Below are 25,365 nucleotides of genomic sequence, written 5' to 3'. Positions count from 1 at the left end.
CTGATCTGTACATCACAGAGCAACACTCTCCCACAAGAACTCACAGATACCCAGGAGAATGAACTTCCAGCCTCTACTTCCCCTGTGCAAAATGGAGTTTATTTTCTACCTAGAAGGACTTTTACAATCTTTGAATTCTCCTCAGCCTGAAGAAGGGTGTATGTGCCTATAAAAGCCTGCAAAAAAGGAATTTTTTGCTGCTATTCAGTTGGTCTAATAAGAGATATCACCTCTGACCCAAGAGCTTTGTGTATCTCTTCAGTAGGCAGAGACCCATTCACTCTAGGTGCCCCAGAATTCCTGATACCAGTGAAGCTGAAAAAGTTGTAACAATAGATGCTGACAGAGGTGGGAAAGAAATGAAACAGAAAAACCCAGCACTTTACCAGAAGAGGAATTGTGTCAATTTGACTTGGTTCTCCAGCGTCTGTATAGCTCACGCGTTTCAGCAGGGCTTTTTGGTGCTTTTGTCTGATAGCTGGTTCACTCAGCTGTTAGATAAAAGTGCCAAAAAGCCCCGCTGCCACACATGAACTATGCAGATGCTGAGCAAGCTGGGTCAAACTGACAAGATTCCTCTTCTGGACATGTGCTGCACTTGTTGTGGGGACACGTTGAGCTGAAAGTAAAGCATTATTTGGGGGGGGGGGTGCCCCACGTCCATAAGCAGCCGAGATGGCATATTTTTCACACATTTTTCTACTGCAGATTGGCTAGCATTATGGAAGAGGTTATCGGTGAAAATAAACTGCAGGAGTGTTTTTGTAAGTTAGGTACTTAATCTTGCTTCTGAATCTAAAAGACAGTGTTTCTTCAGTGGCATCCTTGCGGATGCCAAATGAAGAAACACCAGTGAAACAGGTGCTTTAGAAGCTGCAGTACTTCTGGTACAGTAAGTCTACAAATCTCTTGAACAAGAAGAGGTTCTTTTTTTTTTTTTATAAGAATTTTCAATAAAATGAAATATATTACTTGGATATCTACAGATTTGGTATAGGTTTTTTGAGCCAAAATACAGCAGTGAGAATTGTGCAGGTACAGTACAAAATTTGAGTTCATGCTGTATAGTACTTACATTTAGTGGAATAAAGACATTCCAGAAAAGGATCAATGTTTAACCATGACTAGTCATCTGATAAAGAACATGACACTGTTCTTACCACAAAGACATGATCAGATGACACAAAGCCACATCTCTACTCAATAGAATCTTCTAATATACACAAAATCAAGGGGTGAAAAGAAAGTGCATTCATTCCTCCTTTTCTCTGTTAAAGCCATGAAAAGGGTGACCAAATTAAGAAAAAACACTTCTTTTTAGGAAATTTTCTTGCACATTTCTCTGAAAACACTAAAACCAAGTCACAGACTCTTTATTGAACATCAGAAAATAAACTAATTAAGAATTGGCAGCCTCATCTTGGAAATCCTGTCCAGCTACAAACAGATACCCTTTGTGCAATGCAGGGCACTGAGGATAAATGTCAGAGATATTAAATCAGTTTCCAACTTGCTTTTTATAGAAAGGGAAAAACTCTGTTCATGTAGCAAAGACATTTATAGTATACTGTTAAGTATTCTTCAGAAAGCTACCCCACCTGTTTAAAAATTGGTAAAGGGATCAGAAATAAATCATGTTTCAGGAACTTATTATTTCAAAATACTCATCAACAATATGACAGAGAAAACTACAAGGAAATATTTTATACAGTACAGGTTAGAAATGGCCCCAATCAATGGGTCAGTCAGGCTTGCCAGTTGTGTACAAAGGCAGAAGACAATGGCGGAGTTGGTCTTAGTGAAACATAAATCTGACCATTTCCACATTTGTTTTCCAAATAAGTTTTCAATTTTGATTAGCAAAATTAGGGAAAATCAATACATTTAAATCTTGCTTAAAATGAGGAATAATGGAAGGAAAAAAATCATTCTGATTGGAAGTGAGGTCCTTCTAATCCAACTCAGTGTATTACTACACATTCAGATGACTTCAGACACTTTACTGCCATAAATTCTAAAGCTGAAGGTGCTTAGAAGTATGTAAAAACAACACTTTCCATGTGACATTGGGTGTGCTTTAAGGACTTTTCCACAACTTCTCTAGCAAGTTAATGGTCAATACTGTGCAAAGCAGAATAGGAAACACACAACACATCTATTGCTTTTTATTCAGAATTCTTGCAAGGTTTCTTACCAATCTGGCAGCACTCACATTTGAAATGTCTGAAGGGTCCATTTCACTTTCTATCTTAGCTTTCTCTGTTTGAATCTTCTCTGCACTGTGAGGATTCAGAGAGGAAGATTCATCGATCTGTAGATTTTCTGAAGTATGTTCAGCATCTGTGATAACCGCAGGTGTTTCAGGAGGTGTTTGTAAAGAACTATCTTGCAAAAATGCATTGGTATTCCTAATATCCTCCGGTACACGTACAGCAAACTAACAAAAGACACATTTACAAGAGGAAAAAAAGAAATAATATGTTGATTTTCAAATACATTGCACAGGAAAAAACAAGCTAAAATGACTGTATTCTACCTTCTGTTCATAGATTGAACAAATATTGCCATCTATAGTTACAATTACCAGACATTTTCCATTTTTGCTTGTATATAAAGCTTTGCCAGTTAAACCTTTCAGTCTGAAATGTTCTGTACTGGATATCTGCCCACAACTGATTTTTTTAATGTTTCAGTTAAAACAGCCCAGCCACTTCCAAGTAATGTTTAGGAGCAAATGTTTTGCCATATTAAAATATTCTCACAATTATTTCAGTGAAAAGCTTTGTCTCCATGCTTTGGAACAGTGATTAAGATTTGGAAATGGTTGGGGGGTGGGGTTTCCAGGACATATCTTTGGAAGAAACATTTTTTTTAAATGTAATGTAGACTATTTGCAATGAAGTACAGAGACCAGCATGGCGATAGCTCAAAACCATGACATTTGGTCTAGCTGTCTCTGAGAAAACAGAAACAAATATGCAGCAGAGGCAGTTTTGATAAAAGCAAAAGGATTCAACTAGGATAACACATTTGAAAATACACCCTTTTTACCATCTTTGATTTGAAGAGGAGCAATGAGCAAATGCAGGGACCTGTGATATCAAAATCAAGGCAGGCATCAAAATTAAGTTACATCAGCGCAACTGGAAGCAGAATTTAGAAGGATATAAAACCGATTTCGTTTTGATGCTTATATATAACTAAAAACTGGAGTGTGCTCTGTGAACCGTTAACCTGCTTGCAAAAGGAAGGGAGTAATCCATATAGTGGCAGATAGCCAAGCCCCACCCTTTCCTCAAGCCACAAAAAGAACTCACAAAAAGAATACCCCTGAGAGCACAGCTAAATGTCATAGTGCACAAATATGTCTCTCTCCAGGATTCCATCAGTCCTAATTTATTCAAAAGAACCACACTGCTTCCTTTACAGGAAGATCTAGAGTAGCAGAGGTAATGGCAGGCGTATTTCTTTAACAGTGGGACTGCATGATGTGAATGAGAACAAAATGTAGCACTATATTGTTAAATCAGTCAATGGGGTTGTTGTCTCTTGACGTAAACAGAATTTGCATGATTTGGTTTATATTGTCATCAACATTATTTATCTTACAGTCACTATTGCTAATATACTTATTTGCAATGTTTATATTAGCTTTACTGATGTTTACAATGTAGTCAACATGGTTTACAAGAAAAATCAATAAAACTACAATGCAAAATCAATGGTAATTCTTGGGAAAAAATGTTGAAATACACAAACACTTTCACCCCAAGAAGATGTCAACACAATAATGAAAACAACTGCTATACACAGCTTCAAAACTAAGTTTTCCTACTATAACAACACTTTAACCAATTTTTAGTGACTTGTAAATAATTTCACTGGCATTTCCATTGTAAAAAATGTTGGGGTTTTTTGTTTGTTTGTTGGAGGGGGAGGGAGTTAATTACATTCGCTTCCAGCCAAAACTTGTTCTTTTTGACTGAAATATACTTTTTCTGAATCTAGGTTTTTACACCACTCATACAGTACTTCATTGTCACTAAAAAGGACAGATTTATGGTCAGATTGCACTTGGCCCCCATTCACGTGCAAGAAGGAAAGGAAGGTAGGGACTTTCACTCTGGTCCTCTGCCATTTCCCTTACCAGACTGCACAGGAACCAGATAAAATTGCAGTTAATTTTTTTTTAGAGGCCAACAACTGCAAACTCCTAGCACTCCACATGGGATGCTAAACTCCACCAAAGGAGTAGAAGAAGGGGACATCCTTAGTTATGTCCAGTATGCAGCAAGGGAGATGAGGTTGCACTCTTTTTTTAGGGAGGTGCAAGAGATGTGCTGTGCACCAGGGAACACCAAGAGATACTGTGCCTGTGAACACCTCCTTCCCCAAAATGGGCCTCTGCCTTGATGAGACAATCAGGTCACCAACATTGTATGTGTGTGTGTATAACAGGATTATGGTGGTAAATGGTCACATTTAGCTGAAGCCTATGGAAATAGGTAACTTGATGGCATGATCAGCCAGCAACATTATCTATACTGCGTTTTCTCACATACAACACACACCTTTTCCCCAGAACTGGGACATGTGTTTTAAGCAGGGAGGTGGTTTTCTTTACTGGAAAACAAGCAAACCTAGACAAAGTGTGCGTGCCACGCAGCTGCAAAGATGGCTGACACAACCTATCTGGCTTAACAAGCTGAAGGGGCAGAATCCTGTGTAACCACTCTCAAAGCCAGAGCTAGTGGCTGAGCACTGTAGCTTCTGCCTGAAGCAGCAAATAGGCTGCTGACAATAACTTGATCTGTGGTTCTCAACCTTTTCAGACTCAAGGTACCCCTCAAAAAGTGCCAGCTTTTAATTTTCACTCATTTTTGACTACAGAAACATAACAGAGCAATTCTTCTGTAGCAAAACACTCAAAAGCACTTCTAGTCCACTTCCTGGTCCACTGGGGAGCATGCAGGGGGGCCTCTGCTGCGCCCCCCACCCAGCTTGGCAACTGGTACCTCCTGGGTCTGGGGGGGCACTGGGGTCCCCCCACAGTGGATTGCCAAGCCAGGCAGGGGGGCGTGCAAGCTCCCCGGCAGACCTGGAATTGGACCGGAATTCTTCTGTTCCACATCCGGGTTCGCTGCCGAGCATGCGGGGGGGCCCCCCCTGCACTCCTGTGGGACGCTCCATCCGCCCCAGCATCACAGCATTCACAAGCCACGCCTGGTAGCTTGAGGTATGTAGAAAAAACGTTTAAAGCTGTGTCTATGGCCAAATTGCTGATTCTCTGAATCAGAATCGAATCTTCAGATTCTGATTCAACCATATCGAATCAGGGACAGTGATCCAAATCAACGGTTTGAATCACTGTCCCTTATTCCGGCCAAATCCAAATCTGAATCGAATAGGGCCTGTTTCGCACATCCCTACAATTTATATACAAAGCTGAAGACCTAACTAAACAATCAAGATTATATAACTAACTAAATAAATAAAAGCTGAAGTTTGTCGAGATATATAGATATATATTTATATATACATATATCTATACCTATGTGTCTATATCTATACCTCTCTATATATATCTATAGAACCACAACCATATTTCACCATAACCAGTTTTTTCCCCAGCCTACTCAAGTATGATTATAGATTGTAAAAATCAGTGGCCCATTTCTATCTGAAACACTGAGATTTTAACTGCATTTGCATCACCACATTAATACCACCTGCAATTAAGTTGTTGTACATTAAAACAAAAGAGTTGTTAAAATATGTTTTTAACTCGTTTAGTCAGTTTGGAGACTATACCATTGGACATAATTACAGAGATTCATTTTTCTAAACAAACGCTAGCAGCTGCAACAATAACAAAGTTAAAGAAATGGTGCTAAATTATACTCACTTGAGACCTTTCAGTAAGAGGATGCTCACACTGATATGAAGAATCTTTCTGTAGAGGCTCGACCGTTTTGGATGCAATATCTCCTGTGAACAAACTCTTTGGTTTGCTCTCTGATGGGGTGCAGCATATATTCTCTTTGTCACTATCATCCTTGGATCTTATTGATTCTATAGCTAAAGGAGTTTTTGTTGTCACAGCTGTAGACCGGGATCGAACAGGCCTTCCACGCTGAACTGTTTCCCATCCTTCTGCATCCTTCCTGTCTATGTGAAAAGACCCAAACACCCCACCAAGAAACAGATTCATAAATTCAATTTTAACATATTTTCTAAGATTCTCCTGCACAACAAAAAGGCATTTTCTCTTTGAAAAGAAATGAAAATCAATTAGATCATTGTTCATAAATATTTTTCCTTCCATGAGTACTATCCATTTATAAAGTGCAAACCATTCTCCAAACTCTTATTTCAGTGGTTCTCAACTTTTTTAGATTCAATAAACTACTCACAGAATGCCAGCTCTTAGCTTTCTTTTTTTTCTTTAAGTACAGAAAATAATGGAGCAATTCTTCTGTTGCAAAGAACTCAGAAAGACCATGACAGGTCAGAATGATTTTGACGCTATGGATGCCTGTTTAAAATTTCTCAGTTTATCTTGTGAATCCTGCAAAGGTATTTGCACATCTAATGTTGTTAATATTAAGCAACACCCCTAAAAGGATCTCACTGCACCCCAGGGTACAGTGGAAAAAGGACTGAGAATCACTGTTTTATATACATAAAATATTTTGCATAGGAGTAAAACCACTGACTTTCAAGGGTTTATACTTAAGCAAAGTTATCTGTGTGCATATCTCAGAACCATGGTGCCACATACATGAGGTTTCCTTTCCTATCCAAGGATTACATCTCAGGTTTTGATCCTCATCAAAACTGTATGAAACACGTTGGAGCCTCAGTAACTTTAGTGGGCTTCTAGCAAGTGCAAAGCTGTACCAGGCAGGTTTACTTGCAATACTTTACTTGCCTTAGGCTATTAAAGTGACAATATTGTATAAAATACAAGTCATCACTTCTGCATGTAGGAAGTATGCTTTTTTGTTTTTGTCAGTGTAGATGATTAATGTATGCTACATAATTTCAATTTCCAGACCATCTCACCTTCTGAATTTCATGAAACAGAAAAATACTGCTAAGCTTGAGCTGTAAATTGCAGAAGTTGGTACGCTTAGAAGAGTAGCTTCCATTAATTTACTTTAATTCTGCAGAAACATTTCTACTGATCTCACGCTTTATAAAAGTTAATTTAAAAAATAAAGCCCTAACCTTTGGCACAGCTTTGACCTGACAGTGTTCATGTAACCAGTGTTAAATAATCAGCCACATTTGTTCAGTGTAGATACTGTCAAATGACTGAACAGCTAAATAATAAAAAGTCACTAACAGATCACAGATTGTTGACAGATTTTGGTGGATATTTAAAAAGGTCTCCCAAGTTGCATGTGCCTGAATGATAGCAGACTCAGACTTTTCTTAATCAGATACATTAGGATTTGTATCCCACACACAACCACTACCTCTCCATTAATAGTATTTCTACTATCTCTAGTTGTTATCAGTATATTCGTTCCCAGAAATTCCTGAAAGGCTTGGTATTTAAGCTTCCATCCACCCTTCCGCTTTCAGAAGCAAGCTGATATAAACCTTCATTATAAGCATCAACTGTTTAGCATATAAGTATATGGGCAGACTGGCTGCAACGTAATGGATCTGAGTATGCATCATCAATACAATCAATTGGGGGAAGAAATGTCATTTAATTCCAGAAAAACTATTTTGAAAACAAGTCTCTTCTCCATTTCAAAATCTGCGCCAATTCTCTGATTGTTTCCATTTTCCATTCCATTTAAGATATAGAAAATTCAGTAACACTACAAACAGATTTTAAAATCTGAGAAATTAATCCTTTTAGTACCTTTAGTAACCTCTCTCTCAGTGGGCTCCTCAACACTCTTCTAATAACCCAGGCTTTGATTCTACACACATTTAACTTTCTTGCTTAATTTTTGCATATAAGCAGTTCCAGGGAGACCAACAATACAACTCACGTGTAAGGTAAGGACATGTCTCAGTCTTTGCAAGACTGGGGCCCAAAAGGGGTGATTACCACAAAAAGAAACCTTAAACTGAGTTTATTTCTTAACATTTGAAAGGCACTAAAATTTTAAAAAGATGTAAATAAATTTGTTTCTTTTCATTCTCCCTTTTAAACAAAGAACACAAATTTTAAAAGTAATCTCAACATTTAGCACTTTAAAAAAGCATGGCGAAGTAAGTAACAGAGACGACTACTCTTTACCCTCTTGGAAAATAAAGAATTTTAGTTTCCAGAACACACAGCTCTTCATCCTTTATGAACACTATGATCAATCATTTTATTTTAAAACAGGAAAGAAAAACACTCTTTCAAAAGGTTCCTTGTAGAAAGAAATACTGTGTAGAGCTTGGAGCTAATCCATTAACTAAGGCCAACATAAACACTATCAGGTAATACAAATATTGATATAATAGAAGAAAATGATCAAAAAGAACATCCCAATATATGAATAAACTTTGAGCTCAATAAAACTAAAGAATTAATTAAGGACTATATTTTACAATATACCTTTGGAATAAATGTTTTTGAATAACCAGTCAAATAAAATATAGAAGTGTTTGTAAGAAAGAATACTGGTCGGGATGGATAACAAATCATAAAATGAAAATGAAACCTCAGACTAAGCTTAGAATAGTATAGGATTTATGTTTATACAACATCATTTCCATGCAAGGTATCTCAAAGCTTTTTACAACAGGAAAGATGGGCATATGGTTCAGATACAGGGGCTGGGAGCCAAAACAGCCAGCATTTTCAAACTTGGGTGGTTTGATAACTTACACCATTACTAATTGCTTCTAGGAAAGCAATAGAGGATAGTTGTTAAAAAGTACTGGAAGTGCCTAGGGAAGGTTACTGAACTGGATGATTTACCTGGTAAGGTAAACTATATATTATTCACTTTTGAAGATTTGCTTAGTGTTTAAATTACTGGATATACATTTATTCATCTCCTATCAAGCTGAATAGGAGATGTATTGAGCTCCCACATGGATGGGAGCTGGAGAGAAAAGGAACTGGATGCAAAACAATAGTTCTATATTGCGTATTTATTTTCTCTCCTTCCTTCTCATATCTAACAGCTTGCATAGAAAACCAGGTAAACCTGTAGAAATATTGTAGTATATAAATGAGCTGATATAAATCAGGAAGCATAATAGTGAAGTCTATATACCTACATGACAGCTGAATAGCTACCCTGATTTCTTGTTTCTAAATAAATTAAATGCATCTAGAATGTAAACAAATCTTAACAATATTCACAGGGTCATTGTTTTCAATAAATGAAAAAAATAATGTCATTGCTGGTAATACAAGACATGTAGCAAGGATAAAACAAGTCGTATAAAGCTCATTAGCCATCTATATGGGCTAAGTATCACATGCTGGTTAGACAGGCCAAGTTACCTCTTGTAGAAGATAAAATCTTGAGTTACTTTCTAAATCTTTTAATACATCAAGCAAAAAGCCTCAGGTAACCTCTATAATCTTCAGACCTACAGTAAATTTACTAAATAAATACAGGCAGCCCTCAACTTACAATGTTCTGAGTTACAACGTTTCGCACTTACTACGTTTATAAATTGACACCCTGTTTCAACTTTATGACACCAGTTTCGACTTTACAAAGCTCGATCCAATGCGACACCATGCCAGCGAACAAGTTCACTGCATCGCTCATCTACCTGGAGAACATCTGTCCAAACTTCCTTGGACACTTTATTTAAGAAAGTAGACTCCAGAAAGACTCCAGAAAACCCTGCAGCCAAAACTCCTGAGAAGACTCCAGCCAAAAACCATCCAAAAAGTCCAACCACGTCACCTCAAAGAAGTCCTTCCAAAACAATATGATTGCTATTTACAATATAAATACATTAATGTAGCTATATTACTTATCTATAATTGATCAAGTACAAAATTCTGGAGTATTTTGGTGAACATAGGGTATCAGGCCTTGGTTCAAGAACCAATCCCCCATTTACAACATTGTTTCTTCTGAGAAAATCGGTTCCAAGTTTTAACATTTCAACTTAAGATGCGGTTTTCAGGAACCAATTGTGTTGTAAGTCCGAGGACTGCCTGTAGATACCTTATTTGGACTGCTTAGCTACTTCCTTGGTATCTAGATTGTTGAGAGAATTGTAGCTCACTTCTAGGTGCTCTAATATTGTATTTATTGTTCTAATATTATACTATATTGCATTATTATTTTAATAACACCACCACATTGCTATAATACTAGTTCATCATATTTATTATTACCACTTTAAGGCCCCTCTAGTAAAAGCCGGGTATATATAAGTTTATTTTTTTATTAAAATATCCATTTATGCCACAGGTTCACAATTTTTACTTGAACATTATACCCAAAAACTTGAACAGAACAAATTTATCTACAGCATTTGATAGCACACTGGCCATTTGGTAAAGCTCCCCAGATAAAACATAATTGTAAAATTTACGTAAAGTGTAAATATTTCTGCAGAGTTCTCGAGTAATAAGGGATAGAGGCAACGCTGGAGGTTTTTTATGACCATCACTTTATATCTATTCATGTGCTTCAAAGTTTGTTTATCTTTTCCATTTCTAAATTTCTCATCAGTCGTATATTCCTGGTAATTTTCAGCTATGCTTACATTAACAAAAATTTTGCAGCACTAATACCTTTACTGACATCTTATCACACAGCTTTTGATTTTAAATGCATTTACTGCTCACCAGGGTGTCATCCCTGGTTCATAATAACTTCTTTCCAAAACTGGAATTCTTTTCATAGAGTTTACTAGCCATCTCCACGTGCTAAGTATCACATGCTAGATTTGGTTACTTGCCCAGTTTTGTTAATGAATAATTCATTTGACTACTCTGATCATTCTCTAGTTTCATTTGAACTTCCCTGGCTCTCCTTGCTCTTGTATTACATGGAAGTGACAAGCCATCTGTTATGTTGGGGCCCTCATAGCCACGTGGGCTGCCTTCTTTCAAAGTTACTCCATCTGGAAGAATTGTCCAGCAGATTTATCAACAACACAAATGTACCCAAGTATTTGCAATACTCTAAGGAGTTCTGCCTCATGAGACTTAAATGCTCCCTTAAAAAAATCTCTTTACCAGTGATATATTACCTATTACTTGGCCTTCCTCATTCATTATTAAACTTTCAGCTCCAAATAAGGTACCTTTCATTATTTTTTTTTGACATCTTCAGCAACATTACTGTAGGCACTGTGGTATAACTATGGAGAACTATGATTACACGAAGCTAGAAGAAACTGATCTATATACCTGAACACAGAAGGAACTGAAATGATTTTTCCACAACTTCTGTCAGGTCTGAGATAGACGTGTTGGACAGAAAACAGAAAAAAAAGAATATACAGTTAAAAAGTTGACAGTGATAACAACAGTTTCTCTACATAAGTTGTTTTAGGTGGGTACTGGCAGAATGGTTAAAGAACTGTTAAGAAATCTAAATGGTCTCAGTACTATTAACAGCCACATAAAAAATAATAATAGAAGTGAAGAGGAAAAGGAAAAAAGCAGCACTGTTTCCAATGGGGATTATGTGTCCTTAAAAAGCAATAAAACTCTTTTGAGAACTGAGAAGGGAACAAACTATCCCTTGATATCTTGGGGTGATATTTCTCAATATATACCCAGGGCTGGTCTACTGACTTTGTTGACATGTAACTGGGAACAAAGATCAAGTTTGCAGGAACAGAACTGGACCAAAAGAAAACCTGATAAATATCACGTACTGTGAAAAAAGCACTGTCGATGAGAGTAGCAGAGGAAGAATAGTTTGTCAACCACAATTCATTCTGGCCTAGAGAGAAAATGCAGGAAGAGCAAAAAGGAAAGGTACAGAGGAGATGGGAGAGGATAAGAAATGCAATAGGACTGATGGACTAAGATGCTTAGAGAAAGCAGATGTATATATCAAAGGAGAGAGTAGGTAACAGATGCTTAGAACTGACACAAAGTGGTGAGAAAGATTAGAGGCCAGTTAAAAAAAAAAAAAAAAGAGAGAACCAAAAGGTAATTGACAGAATGTATAACTAACCAAACTAAATGTTTCAGAATCATAGTAACAACATTCCTATGTTTACATTTTCCCACATCTAAACATTTAAAAAAGCAACTAAAATTGGCTAGTAATAGATCTACCTAAAAATACTTTCACCACAAGTTCATGTAGAAATAGAAATATGGGTGGAAGTATGAATTTGCAGAGGCAGTGTAGTCTCAGAGTTTCAGTGACAGTTGAAAAACCCTGTTTTCTCTTTCAAAAATATATTTAAATTCCTTCCCCTTGGATACTAGTGATCTGTTAGTCATGCAAAAGATGAAATGAGCAGTGACAATGGAGGAAACAGAGAACCATGCTACACAAATAAGCATCTGACCAATTGGTTAAAAGGGAAAATAAAGAGTAACAAACTTTTGTTTGTGCCATGTCCTGTGAAATTAGTCATTTATTTTTTAAAAATGAGTTGTTGTTTTTTAAATTCATTGAGAAGATCCCAAATCAGACTGCCTTCTTTTTTATGGGAAGACTATTTGGAAGACTGACTGGTGATAACTGAAGATGTTTAAACATGAGCTATAACTTTCCCAGCTCTCAAAACAACAGGGGAAGATATACTGGTATGCACAATTTTCACAGTCCCATTTCCCAGCACAACACAGATTTAACTCCAGTGGAGCCAGGTAACAGAGTTTTCCCTAAAACACCCCAATACTATCTTCTTGGCTGGCAACATAAGAATTACATATCCAAGAGAAAGATGTCTATACCCTCACTATTCCTGGCTGCCCATGCAGCCTTTGGAGTCCACTGCCAGTCAGTGTAGTTTACGGCATTGCTGAAGACCATATCTCCTGTTACATAATGGAAGAGATTCATTTCCTGGGTTAAGCGAGAAAAATGCAAAGTGACAGGGGCTGGCAAACCTCAACAGCACTTTTTAAAAGCTGTACGCAATAGCCAACTGTCATACAACCATGTAATTGAAAACAAATATAGTGCTTATACAGTGTAGTCAATATAGCTGAATTCTAAAATTATCATGCTTAACAGGAAAAGAAAACAGTAATAAGTAATATACTTATGTACTTGACCTTTCAATTATGTCAATTACTGGTATAACGTGACCACATAGTATTTAGACCATAACTGTGCTGTAAGGTCAGGACTTGGTGTCACTGTATTCAAAAGCTTAATTCCAGCAGAATTAAGCAGAACGTCTTTACCTATTCCATAAGAGACCAGTGGTTCTCAAACTTTATTGGTTCAGGTATCTCCTTAAAAACTACTGAATTCAAATGATGGAACATGAAACTCACATGACCAATATTGTACATGCAACACAGTTTGGGAAACTGTGTTCTAAATAAAAGGCTCAGGACACATAATTGCAAGACTGCCTTCTATCTGAAACAGAATGTCTGGTCACAAAGGAAAAAAGGCTAAAAGATTTCCCAAGAAAACAGTAACTGATAAGGAAATGACAAAGAGGGATCTACAATGGGACTACTAATTGCATAGATATAATCTAATTAGCCTTCCTAACCATTTTTATCAGATATAGTAAAGTGTTGGTCATATTTATTCCCCAATGAAATCTGAAAGCACTGGTAAAAGAAAACGACTTCCTGTTTTATCTGGTGTAAGAAAAAGAACTATTTAGTCATCTAACTATTGAAAAACAGATTAACTCAGGAAGTCTCCCACTTATGAAGATCACTCCAAATCTCAAACTAATAGCTTATAAAATTAATTCAGTCACCAACCAAAAATCTCCATCAGTGTTTGATATACTTGATTAGAATCTAAAAAAAAGAAACACTCTGCAGTATATTGTCCAATTTCTGTAAACATCACTGGTATGTAGAAGACTATGACTTGTACTTAAAGAATTCATCAGTCACATGGAGTATATAATGGCTGAATGTCCCTGGAAGTACAAAAAGCTCTGCTTTCAAAAAGAACTGTTATACCTAATCTGTCTAGAAATACCCAGGGGCTACAGACTCTGCCTGCTGTAGTACCACAGATAACACTGACTACTGCAGAGTATTTCTTGTCCTTAAGCAGCTGTACCTCAGTACCCCCTTTTTAAACTGCAAACACAAAAATGAAATTTCTCTCAGAATACATAAAAACGCCTGAAGGTTATTTAAATAAAAAGGCCTGCTGAGAAGCCAAGTGAAACCAAAGACAAATGTTCCATTTCATTTTTGGTTTTTTTCCCCAACTTAAAATGTTGCTCGAGGATGTAGCATTATAAAACAGGGTAGAATAAGATTTTATTTTATTTTTTTTACTATATTTCTACTTTTGACTGTTTTTTTCTAAACGAAGTGCATTGTTACAAAACTGAATTAATTTAAATTGTAAGGCATTCAGGGCAAGAAACGTGTTCTATTCTCCATTCATAAAACACTATGTACATTTACAACTTCATCTACTGCACATGATTTTTACTACTAGTGACAGTTTTAAAGTATAAACTCATTAAGGTCATCTGAACCAGGAGTTCTAAAGTTTTGCATTCCTTAAGTGTATCTTTATTTTATCTTTATCTTATAATAGTCTTCCTTTAAAATATTAAATTATAAACACTTAAAAATTTTAACTCATTTGTACTGGACTATTTCTATTAGCTCCCTGCTGCGTTTGCATGAAGGAAAATGGGTCAATAGATGGAAAGGTAAATAGGGAAAACAATCTCTGGAGAAAATCCCAAGTTTCCAGTATACGCTGGCAGATGAAAAGAGGGAAGCAAAACATAAGTTCATAACCCAAAAGGTAAAGGGCTTTTTAGTATTTCCAATAAAACAATCATAAAGGTTGTGAATTTAAGGTTCCTCCAAGGAGACTCTTTAAACAAAAGGAAAGAAGCTACAATTTAGCGTGGAAACTCTTGTACTTAGAGAAAGAACAAGCCATCCATTATCACTTCCTTAGAACAGTTCTAATGCTCCAGGTCTCAATGGACACATCAAACTATTGTTAAGCTCTTTTGGAAAATATCAGACAAAAATTATTCTTGTGGGACCATTTGTACCTTTTCAAACCTGAGAATCATAGCACTTTTTGGTTTTGAGTTGTCATCCCAGATGCCCATGATGAAGTCTAAAACTCCATGGGCTTCCTTTCTAGAGAAAGGGAAGTAATATTCTTCCACTCTTTCAGATCTGTTGTCAGTTAGGATGATACTGCAGCTGAATGATATTTTATGACTGCTTCTTTTTCCTTTTTTGTGCATATTTTAACTCCTGCAGCAGGAGTAAATATGGGACATGTTAGTTACTAAAGACACTTTTAAAATGGGCCAAGTGCCCCAACCTTGCCTATAAAATTGAAAACACAATTCTCGAATAACCTAATACTTGGTAGCTGGTTTAATTTTGCTGTTATTTCATGTAAAGTTAAACTGGTGTGCTGCATAACAAAAGTTTTGACAAACAAATTTACTTTTGTTATGACATAAACCTTGGCATTCCGAACTAAGTTTCAATAGCTGAGCCATAAAAAATATTTTAGATGACAGCTTACTTAAAGACACTTACCATTTCTCCTGGATGACTTCTGCCCTGGTGTTGGCATATAAGGTTGTGTACTTGCTAGTTCTGGAGTAACAGCTTTAGCTCCATGGTTGGCTTTCACCTTATCTGCCCAACTTACACCTGAGGGAGCCAAACGGGTAGCAGCAATTGTCACAGATGGGTTTCTAAGTTAAAAAAGACAAAAGAAAAAAGAAAGAAGTTTCTAATCAAATAATTTTTTTTTTTTTTTGGAGATTTTCTTATTTAACTTTCCTTTGTGTGTCCAGGCTTCCACTAACTCAGACTAATGAGCAGCTCCAGAAAATGAACCTACTGGGAACCAGTAGAAAGCTCATACTCTGGCACTTTTCAGGCAGCCTATCTTGCCCCTCTCTTCCTACCACTTCAGTTTCCAGAGTTAGTTACTATGGCAGCAAGACATTTAACTTGAGGGTGGCATGTGGGAAGCAAAGGACAAATCCTCCGTAAAACTTTGGCTGACTTGAAGATAGGTGGGTATTAATAGATAACAGGCACCCAGAAACAAGCAAACAGATTTAAAAAAGAATATTTTTGGGACAGTCCTAGCTTGTCACTAAATCATTCCCAACCATACACAATTTTTGGAGGCCCAAAGTGAGATCCTTTATACTCAAAACAGCAGTGAAATGTTAATGTCCCAAACTAAAAACTAAAAGGAAGCTAAAGGAGAAGGAATTAATTTGAGTATTTCAGTGGTGAAAGAACATGGTTTCCATATAAAGCATAATCTAAAGCATTAATCTCAGGTTTGTTAAACCAAAAAAGTCCACAAGGAGCACCAGTTAGCCAACTGCACAACTCTCCAAAAGAGGTTTCTGCCCAAGATGTCCACAGAATGGGCACTGAGCTTAACCAAGGACAGGATGTTTGTTAAATGGCAGGCTTCTACTACATAGCTATACTACACATATCCATCATAATCTTGGGGTTTTAACTATACATCTAGTTAAATATATCCATGATCCATGCTACTGTATAGGCTGCTATCGACACACACGTTCTAAAAACAACGAACCTCACAATCCCACATTATTTGCCAAGGAGGATGCTACAATAATATTCCATACTAACCCTATCAAGTGAGGGCTTCCAGTTAAGTTCCAATCTTACACTGAGGATGGCATGGATGCAGTGTGTACCAGGGAGTTCTCAGTGAAGAATGAGGGCCCAAGTTACCACACCACTAATTAAATAACTGCAAATGCCTTTAAAAAAAAGAGTAAACTGAGAGCACTGAAGAGTTTTCTTTTGATTAGATTGACCTGGTATTTCTGAGAAGCATTTAAATTAACCCTATTTATTTTTAATACTATATATCCTTGTTAGTAAACCAATTTCTATGCAATTACAGATCATTACTTAGAAATATTTGATCCAATATACATCTCAAGGCAACTGAACATTGGAACCACAGTGGCCATTTATCCTTGTAACAGATCTGCTATTTGTTGTTGAGAAAACCATCCTACTGGGGACAGAACTTAAACACACCTGACTTAACTTAAAACAGGCCTTTAAAAAGAAAGACATTCAAAGTATATACATAAAGTGCTTTCCTGAACAGGGGTTTTAGTAAGAGCACTGCTGCCCTGAAACAACGTTAAATAATTTAAATGCATGTTTTATTATGAGTCTCCTGCCACATATTGAATTTTGGCAGTTAGCTGAATAAGAGATTCAGTATTGTAATATTAAATATTTTCTTTCAGACTAACATACATTTTGCTCTTCATCAAACTCATAATAATCTCATTTTATATTCATTCTTAGGGATCAATATTTACTTCCTGCACACTCAGCTGGCCATACACAGGTGCATACACAGGCACTTTTAAAATGTCAATTGCATATATTTTGACCTTTGTTTTGTAAAAGAAAATGCCTATTAAACAGTTAACATTAAAATGTATTGATTTTTCTATCTTCTGGTCACTGAAACACCAAGGAATAAAAAGTCTAACTAAATCCAAGCCAAAAAATATATAAAAGGTAGATTTTTTTTAAAGCTTGCATTTGTCAGGTATTCTTTTTCTCATTTTCACACACCAATTTTTGGGTTCAAATATGGATTAGAAAACAGAAATAAAAACATTAGCTACAACATGAAAAATAAATTAATTAGCTTTTCATCAGAACTCTTACTTCTTGGTCTCATACCCAAAATTTAAACTTCTCCGAGCATTTGATGTTACACTGATTCTGTCGGCTGAGGGACTTGGGATTACATGGCGTCCCGGAGACATCTTCTTAACTTCCCAAGCCAAAGAAGTAGGTCTGCAAATTCAGGAGAGAATTAATTACAAATTAATTGTAAGCAGTCTTGACAACATTTTCAATGGATGCTGTTTCCAGGGAGTTGGACTAGATGGTCTCCCAAGGTCCCCTCCAGCCCTACTTCTCCATGTTCACCTTGAACAGTATTAGTGAACATTATAAAACATTAGTAAAAAGAAAGGGCTGAAGTTTAATCAAAATCTTATCTGAGGTTTCTAAATTACATCTCAAACCATATTAGCCAGAACTATTTCAAAATAAATACTTGCACTGTTTTAAAATTCAAATATAAAACCTAACATGACATGAAGAGGCACACAGGAAAGATCTGAGTAGGATGGGAAAAAGGTCCTGAGATACACGACTTCACAGTTTTAGAGATACTACTATTGACCATGAAACTTATGAAGTATCAGAGCTCACATATCTAGAGAAGCATCTAAAATGGCTGCACCCAGAGGTATAACTAGATTGCTTTTAACACAGGTGTTAAAATGGCTGCCGCCATTTTATACTGCACTAATGGAAGTAGCAATATGACATTTTTATTTTAAGTAGCCTTTTGTGAACACATCTGAGGGCTGGAATGTGTGTGTCAACTGTTGAGTAATGCAAAAAGGGAGCTATCAAGAGAGGAACTAATAAGGTGTAATAGGATGGTTTGACTTTTAAGAGGGAGCAGACAAGCCTCTTGTAGAAGCCCAGCTGTGGACAGATAGCTAATGAGGGCGTATCCCACTCGCACTTAAAAATCCAGAGGAGAAAGCAGAGCAGACAAGCTGGGATAAGAAGCAATTTGTGGGCAAGAGGCAGACTAAAATCCAGATAAGCTTGCTACCAGGAAGGGGCTATGCTATGGTACTGAGTCAGAGCTAAGGGGCCCAGAGAAAGGCTAAATGTTTTGTTTGCTGGTTTATTTCTTGGCTCGATGCAAATCCTACATTTGTATTTAAAGAACTGGCCAAGGCACTCCCAAGGTGGCAAAGCCATTCTGCAAAGCAGCAGGCTCACTAACCTATTTAGAGGCAAGGAAAAACATGGATACGATCTGAATGCTCTAGGCCAGTGGTTCCCAATCTGTGGTACACGTACCACCAGTGGCACGCAAAGAACTCGTCAGTGGTACACATTAACAGATTATTATAATTACTTTATATGACAAAAATTTGCTGGTAGTACTTAAGGTTGTATCTTTTAAATTGGTGGTGTGCAATCTGTCAGAGCTTGGGAACCGCTGCTCTAGTCTAATTCACTTTCAAAATAGTTGTGTGGCTAGAGTCTGGATTCTAGGTTCCTTCCTCTCAGAAAAATATCTGGATGACTGCCCACCAAGAACAATGAGGGGATAGGACAGAGGCCTGTGTCCAGCCCCCACTCCCCCCACGTACTTTGAGTCCGGCCCTGCTCCACCGTTCCCCCCAAGTCTGGGTCCGTTCCCTGTCCCCACCCCTTTCAGTCCAGGCCCATTCCTCCCCACCCCACGCTCTGGGTCTGGGCCCGTCCACCCATCCACCTGCCTCCCCTCCCTCCCAGCTGTTGCCAGGGCTAGCAGCAGGGCACCGTCACTGTGTCCCCCCTCTCCCTGCTTACTAGCTCTTGACAGGGCCCCATGACAGCACCACACTCCCCAGTGTCATAGTGGGCAGGGCACCAACACTATGGCCCCCCACTTTCCCTGCCGGCTTGTTGGGGCCTGGCAGCTCCATGTCCGCCCGCATCCGGCCCCACCCCTGCTTCTCATCCAGTCGAGGGATAGGGGAGGAACAAGCCTGCTTCCCCCACCCCCCGCTCCGCCAGGCCGTCTTCTGTCTGAATGCTCTTGGAGCACTCCAACTGGTTGTTTCAGACAGCCAATCAGAGTATGAATAAAGTGTTATAGAATCAGAGGGCTGGAAGGGACCCTGAAGGATCATCAGGTCCAGCCCCCTGCACGAGCAGGAAAGACATCTGGGGTCAGGTGACCGCAGCCAGGTGACCATCCAGTCTTCTCTTGAAGACCTCTAGGGTAAATTATTGCACCACCTCTGAGGGGAGCTTGTTTCATAGTTTGGACACCCTCATTGTGAAGAAGTTTTTCCTAATGTTCAGGCTGTAACCTTCTTTCAGGAGTTTGTGGCTGTTGTTTCCAGTTTTCCCCCAGGGCGCCCACGTGAACAGTTGTTCACCAAGCCCAATGTATGCCTCTGATATAGCGGTAAGCAGCAATCAGTGCCCCCTCAGCCTTCTTTTATTTAGGCTGAAGAGTCCGAGCTCCCTCAGCCTTTCCTCATACGGCTTGCTGTGCGAGTCTCTGATCATACAGGTGGCCCTTCTCTGGACCCTCTAAAGCTTTAGCATGTCCTTGTTAAAGTGTGGTGCCCAGAACTGGATGCAATACTCCAGCTGCAGCTGCACCAATGTTGAGTAAAGTGAGAGAATCACTTCTTTGGTTTTTACTGGAGATGCATTGATTGATGCATGCCAGGGTTTTATTGGCCCTAGTGGTTACTGCATCGCATTACTGGCTCAATATTAATCTATTGTTAACCCCAGATCCCTATCATTTGTAGTGCTGGTCAGGTTAGTGTTGCACAGCCTGTAGGTGTGCTGGGGGTTCTTCCTTCCCAGATGTGGCACTTTGCATTTCTCAACGTTGAACCTCATCTGGTTCTCTTCTGCTTAACATGCCAGCCTGTCTAGGTCTGCTTGTATCTGCAGCCTATCTGCAGGTCTGTCCGCAAACTTGGCCAATGGGCTTTTTACTTCCTCATCCAGGTCATTGATGAAAATGTTGAACAGCACTGGGCCAACCCCTGGGGTACGCCACTGCCCACATCTTGCCAGGACAACACCGATCCATTCATCTGGACCCTCTGCATCCTACCCCACAACTAGTTTCACACCCACTTGACAGCCCTGCAGTCGAGCCTGGTATCTCGTAGTTTTCTGATCAGTACCTTGTGGGATGTTATGGACAGACAGAAAGACAGACAGACTAAGGCTTCTATAATATTAGGATTTAATAGAGTCAGGGCAATTCTACACTGCTGAGGAAAACAGGATTATGATAAAATGTTGAAGGGAAAAAGATATTGCTTTGTTTGTGAAAGCATGAACTCCAGGAAATAAAGACCAATTGAGCTGGTCTCTTTTTTTTGTAGGTATTAAGTAAAAATCTTCAAATTGTCCAAATGACTTCACAGTCTAAATCCCATTATGAGATGTGACAGACTCCTGGTGGATGCTGAGTCTCAACAGGAGTCAACAGAACTCAAGCTTCTGATTTTTTTTCCCCAGTATCTCATTTGTCTTAAAAACAAATGTGTGATATTTGAATATGCTGAATATGCACATGAGAATATAAAGTTACTTTTTGTTATATCTCTTAATGGCAACAAATGCATAACTTCACTTCATGTTCATAATATATTCCAACCTTGCCAGCTTAGCAGCACTTTTTTCCTCCCCACACTTGTGGCTGGAAAAATTTATTTCTGAATGCCCTTGGACAAACACAACAACAAATGCTATAAGCTGTCAAAAAGCAGATACTAATCTTGGCTTAAAAACCAAGTACTATGTATGGAGGGTGACGGAGAAGTGGGAGGGAGCAAGAGGAAAGGGAGGAACTTTCCTGCTTTTTGGTTTTTTTATGCAGAAGGTTAGAAATGTTTTGGGTTTTTTAAGTGTGCATTTGGAGGAGAATATTTTTAATATTTTAAATAAAAGAATACCACAAACTTCAAACTACTGAAAGATGAGCACCTGCAAGGAAAAAGAAAGGGATAGTTTTAGGCAGAAGGCATAAAACTCTTTAGTTATTGTTTTATTTGTCAAGTTATTTAAACTCCAGTAAGTAATAAATAATTTCGGAGAGAGTATATGTTTTCAATATTTATGTTCTTTCAGTTAAGAATAATGTATGTGCTTTAAGACCTCATCCCAAAAGCTCTATTAATAAAGTGATTAGCATTACATTCCTGATATTTTTAAGGCCAGAAAATAAGCATAATCTGCAACCACCATTTTTTAAATAAGCTCCTTTACACATTGTAAAAAGTAAAGCAAAGCAAAAGCTCAGTTTTTTTTTAAAAGCTGTTGTTGGTCACTTAAAAATTTTTAAGTGAAGATAAAACTTTATGGCCATGAATACCTTCTATGAGCTACTATTAAAGGTACAGAAAAATACAACGAACGTGCAACAGGAAATTCTAAACAGAGTAAAAAATATGTTCAATAGTCCTGCTCTGAACACTGCCACAAGTATGCACTGCTCAGATATTCCTTTTGGTGAATCCCATGTGTCGAATGTATGAACTACTTAACAAACACTTAGAACTGAACTCAAATTATTCATCACTGACTATTTATTTTATTGCAGCAGTAATTTCTAAAAGTCTACTAGCAATGACTCATTTACTGATCAATTTGTGCATTTATAAAAATAAAATTAGCAGCAAGTATCATTATTATTTAGATTCATATTCCAAATCAGGATGCCACAGAACCCTGGTGTACACCATGGAAGTGTGCTATGGGGTGCCAAACAATGTTAGCACTGTTAGGTTTAGCTAAACCTGGAGATTTCAAATAGAAATCCATAGCTGTGGTCTTTGAGTTCTTTGCAACAGAAAAACTGCTCTATTATTTTTCAGTAGTCAAAAAGTATGTATGTGCATCAGGATCCGGGAGAATGCCTGTTTACCAGAGCACCCTAAGGAATGACAAGGTCCAATGGTCACAAACTCTTGCAAGACCATTTTAGGCTGGACATAAAGAAAAACTTCTTTATTGTTTGAGCCCCCAAGGCCTGTAATAGATTCCCACCCCCAGAGGGTGCAAGCACCTATTCTGGACTCTTTTGACAAACAATTGGATGCTTATCTTGCTGGAATCCTTTGACCATAGCTGACTTCCCACTCCTTGGGCAGGGGTCTTAACCTGATGATCTTACGAGGTCCTTTCTGGGCCTAATGTCTATGAAATCTATGAAAAGAGTTAAAACTAAGAGCTGTAATTTTCTGACGAGTGCCTTGAGTCTATCCAGGGTTATCGCAAGTCTAATAAGGTTGAGAACCACTGCATTAAACAAAAACAATTTCAATCCGTTGGAAGCTACTTTGATGGCTGTGACAAAGGAAGCTAAATGAGCTGGATTGTAGCCTGAAGTCCTGGTGGAAAGTACTTTGGGGAGCTCAGTGTGGGCAGGCTTTAATATAAAAAATATTGTAGGATAATTAGATGCCCTTTTCACTCCCAGTGCAGATGGCAGCCTAGGCCTGACAGCAGGCCAAAGACTGCTCTTTGGGTTCCCATTGTTGACACTGCATTTTAGGAACCTAGCCCCTATACCTCTGTTCTGGGCAGGCACAACCCTCAAACCAACCACAACACCTGCCAGTTGATAATAGACAGATTTACTGATACAGAGTGATAACAAATAGGCAACAATACAAACAATCAAACAATTCTATATCTACCAATCCTAGGGCTGTCATCAGAGTCAAAGTACATCTGGTCAGGATGCAGTCCACTCTGAGGCTCTCTCTCTTCATAGTTTCACACTTTCTAGGGTCGGAAGGGACCTGAGTAGATCATCTAGTCCGACCCCCTGCCATGGCAGGAAAGTTTACTGCGGTCAAACGACCCCAGCAAGGGGATGCAGTAACCATCTAACTTCCTCTTAAACACCCCCAGGGTAGGGGCCAGCACCACTTCTCTTGGAAGCTGGTTCCAGACCCTAGCCGCCCTGACCGGGAAGTAGCGCCTCCTGATATCTAACCTAAACCTACCCTCTGCCAGCTTGTGACCGTTATTCCTGGTCACTCCTGGCAGTGCTCGGGGGAACAGGGACTCCCCCAATGCCTGCTGGTCCCCTCTTACTAGTTTGTAAAAGGCCACTAGATCCCCCCTCAGCCTTCTCTTGTGGAGGCTGAACAGGTTCAGGTCCCATAGCCTCTCCTCATAAGGCCTGCCCTGCTGCCCCCTGATCATACGAGTGGCCCTCCTCTGGACCCTCTCCACGTTGTCCGCATCCCTCTCGAAGTGCGGTGCCCAGAACTGGATGCAGTACTCCAGCCACAGCCTGACCAGCGCCGCATAGAGGGGGAGGATCACCTCCTTGATCCTACTCAAGATGCATCTGTGGATGCATGACAAGGTACGGCTGGCCTTCCTGACTGCTTTCCCACACTGCCGGCCCATGTTTATCTTGGAGTCAATGATGACTCCAAGATCCTTTTCTGCCTCTGTACTGACAAGAAGGGAGTTCCCCAACCTGTAGGTATGGTGAGAAGTACTTTGGGGAGCTCAGTGTGGGCAGGCTTTAATATAAAAAATATTGTAGGATAATTAGATGCCCTTTTCACTCCTGGTGCAGATGGCAGCCTAGGCCTGACAGCAGGCCAAAGATTGCTCTTTGGGTTCCCGTTGTTGACCTCTCTTAGGGGTCAGTAGTCTGGAGGTGGGATGCTGAGGCCCACAGTCCCCCTCCAGTGGGGTGGATGAGACAGGCTGCTGGTATGCCCTTGGTCCGTGTTGGCCTCGGGGACCCTTCCCAGGGGACAGGGATGGGGACCCCTCTCAGGAAGGAGAAGGAGGAGGGACAGCAAGGAGGGACAAGAAGGAACAGGGAGGGACGGGAGGGACTCTTTGTTAATCTCAAGTCTCTACTTTTGTATTCTCCTTCCCCTTTGATGACTCCTGATGACTTCATCCATGGCTATCTCTGGTTGTCTCTCTGTGGTCATGTGTCCATATAGCCTTCTGGGCCTTTTCCTAATTTGATCTGTTCCCCCAAAACTGGGACTTAGGTCCCTCTGCTCTCTGAGGCCTTGTTGCTGGTGTCACTTATGTTGTGTTATGGAACAGTATGGTACATACTTCTTTGGTTCCCAGGCTGGGTGTCCTTGTTGTGATAGGCACTGTCTGCCTTGAAGGCTGTGATCTCGTGTTATGGCATGCCCCCTTAATTCTCAGGCTGCATCCATCCATTGGCCTTGTTGTGCTAGACAGCCTGTCTGCTTTCAGGGCCAAGAGAAGCTGTGCATGTCTCCCAAGCTGTTTAGAAATCCATTTATCCCCCGCTGCCCATCTTGACCCCTTATAATGCATATAAGCCGATTCCCAAAAATCAGGCCTTTAAATACCATTTCTAAACCAATATCCATGACTAGGGCTTGGTTTAAATTGTGGGTCCAGCTTATAAAGCAGCAGCTCCTTTAATCTTGGAGTTCCCCCGCATGCCCCCCCCACCGCTGTTTGGCAGAGGGACCCATCAGCCTCAGTGCCCATTCCTGATGGCCAGGAGATGAAAACTGTGGTTTTAAATATGCTCCAGTTTTTACCTATCCAGTCAGGAGCAAGTGGCATGAGGCAAAAACCGCAGCTTCTGCTTCCCAAGCATCAGAAGCAAGCGATGGGGCCAACAGGCCCCTCCACCAATCAGTGTGTGTGTG

The 25,365-nt window shown here is 39.1% G+C and overlaps 1 protein-coding gene across 4 annotated transcripts in view; it reads right to left on the bottom strand.

Annotated features, from left to right (window-relative positions):
- The window catches only part of SCAPER (S-phase cyclin A associated protein in the ER), a 364,249-nt gene that overhangs the window by 265,535 nt on the left and 73,349 nt on the right, over positions 1-25,365 (bottom strand). For 3 of the 4 annotated variants that reach the window (XM_019533358.1, XM_019533360.1, XM_019533361.1), the window contains 4 exons: positions 17,813-17,929; positions 15,638-15,798; positions 5,906-6,168; positions 2,195-2,437 (listed from right to left, as the gene is read on the bottom strand). In XM_019533358.1, coding sequence (XP_019388903.1) covers positions 2,195-2,437; positions 5,906-6,168; positions 15,638-15,798; positions 17,813-17,929 — 784 coding nt within the window. The remainder of the gene's footprint in view (positions 1-2,194; positions 2,438-5,905; positions 6,169-15,637; positions 15,799-17,812; positions 17,930-25,365) is intronic. The other variant, XM_019533359.1, reaches the window with a different exon arrangement.

Source organism: Crocodylus porosus, unplaced genomic scaffold (genome assembly GCF_001723895.1).
Source record: "Crocodylus porosus isolate Cpor-Errol unplaced genomic scaffold, CroPor_comp1, whole genome shotgun sequence".
Lineage (NCBI taxonomy): Eukaryota > Metazoa > Chordata > Crocodylia > Crocodylidae > Crocodylus > Crocodylus porosus.
Note: the sequence above shows the minus strand (reverse complement) of the source record. Positions and strands in the feature narration are given on the sequence as shown.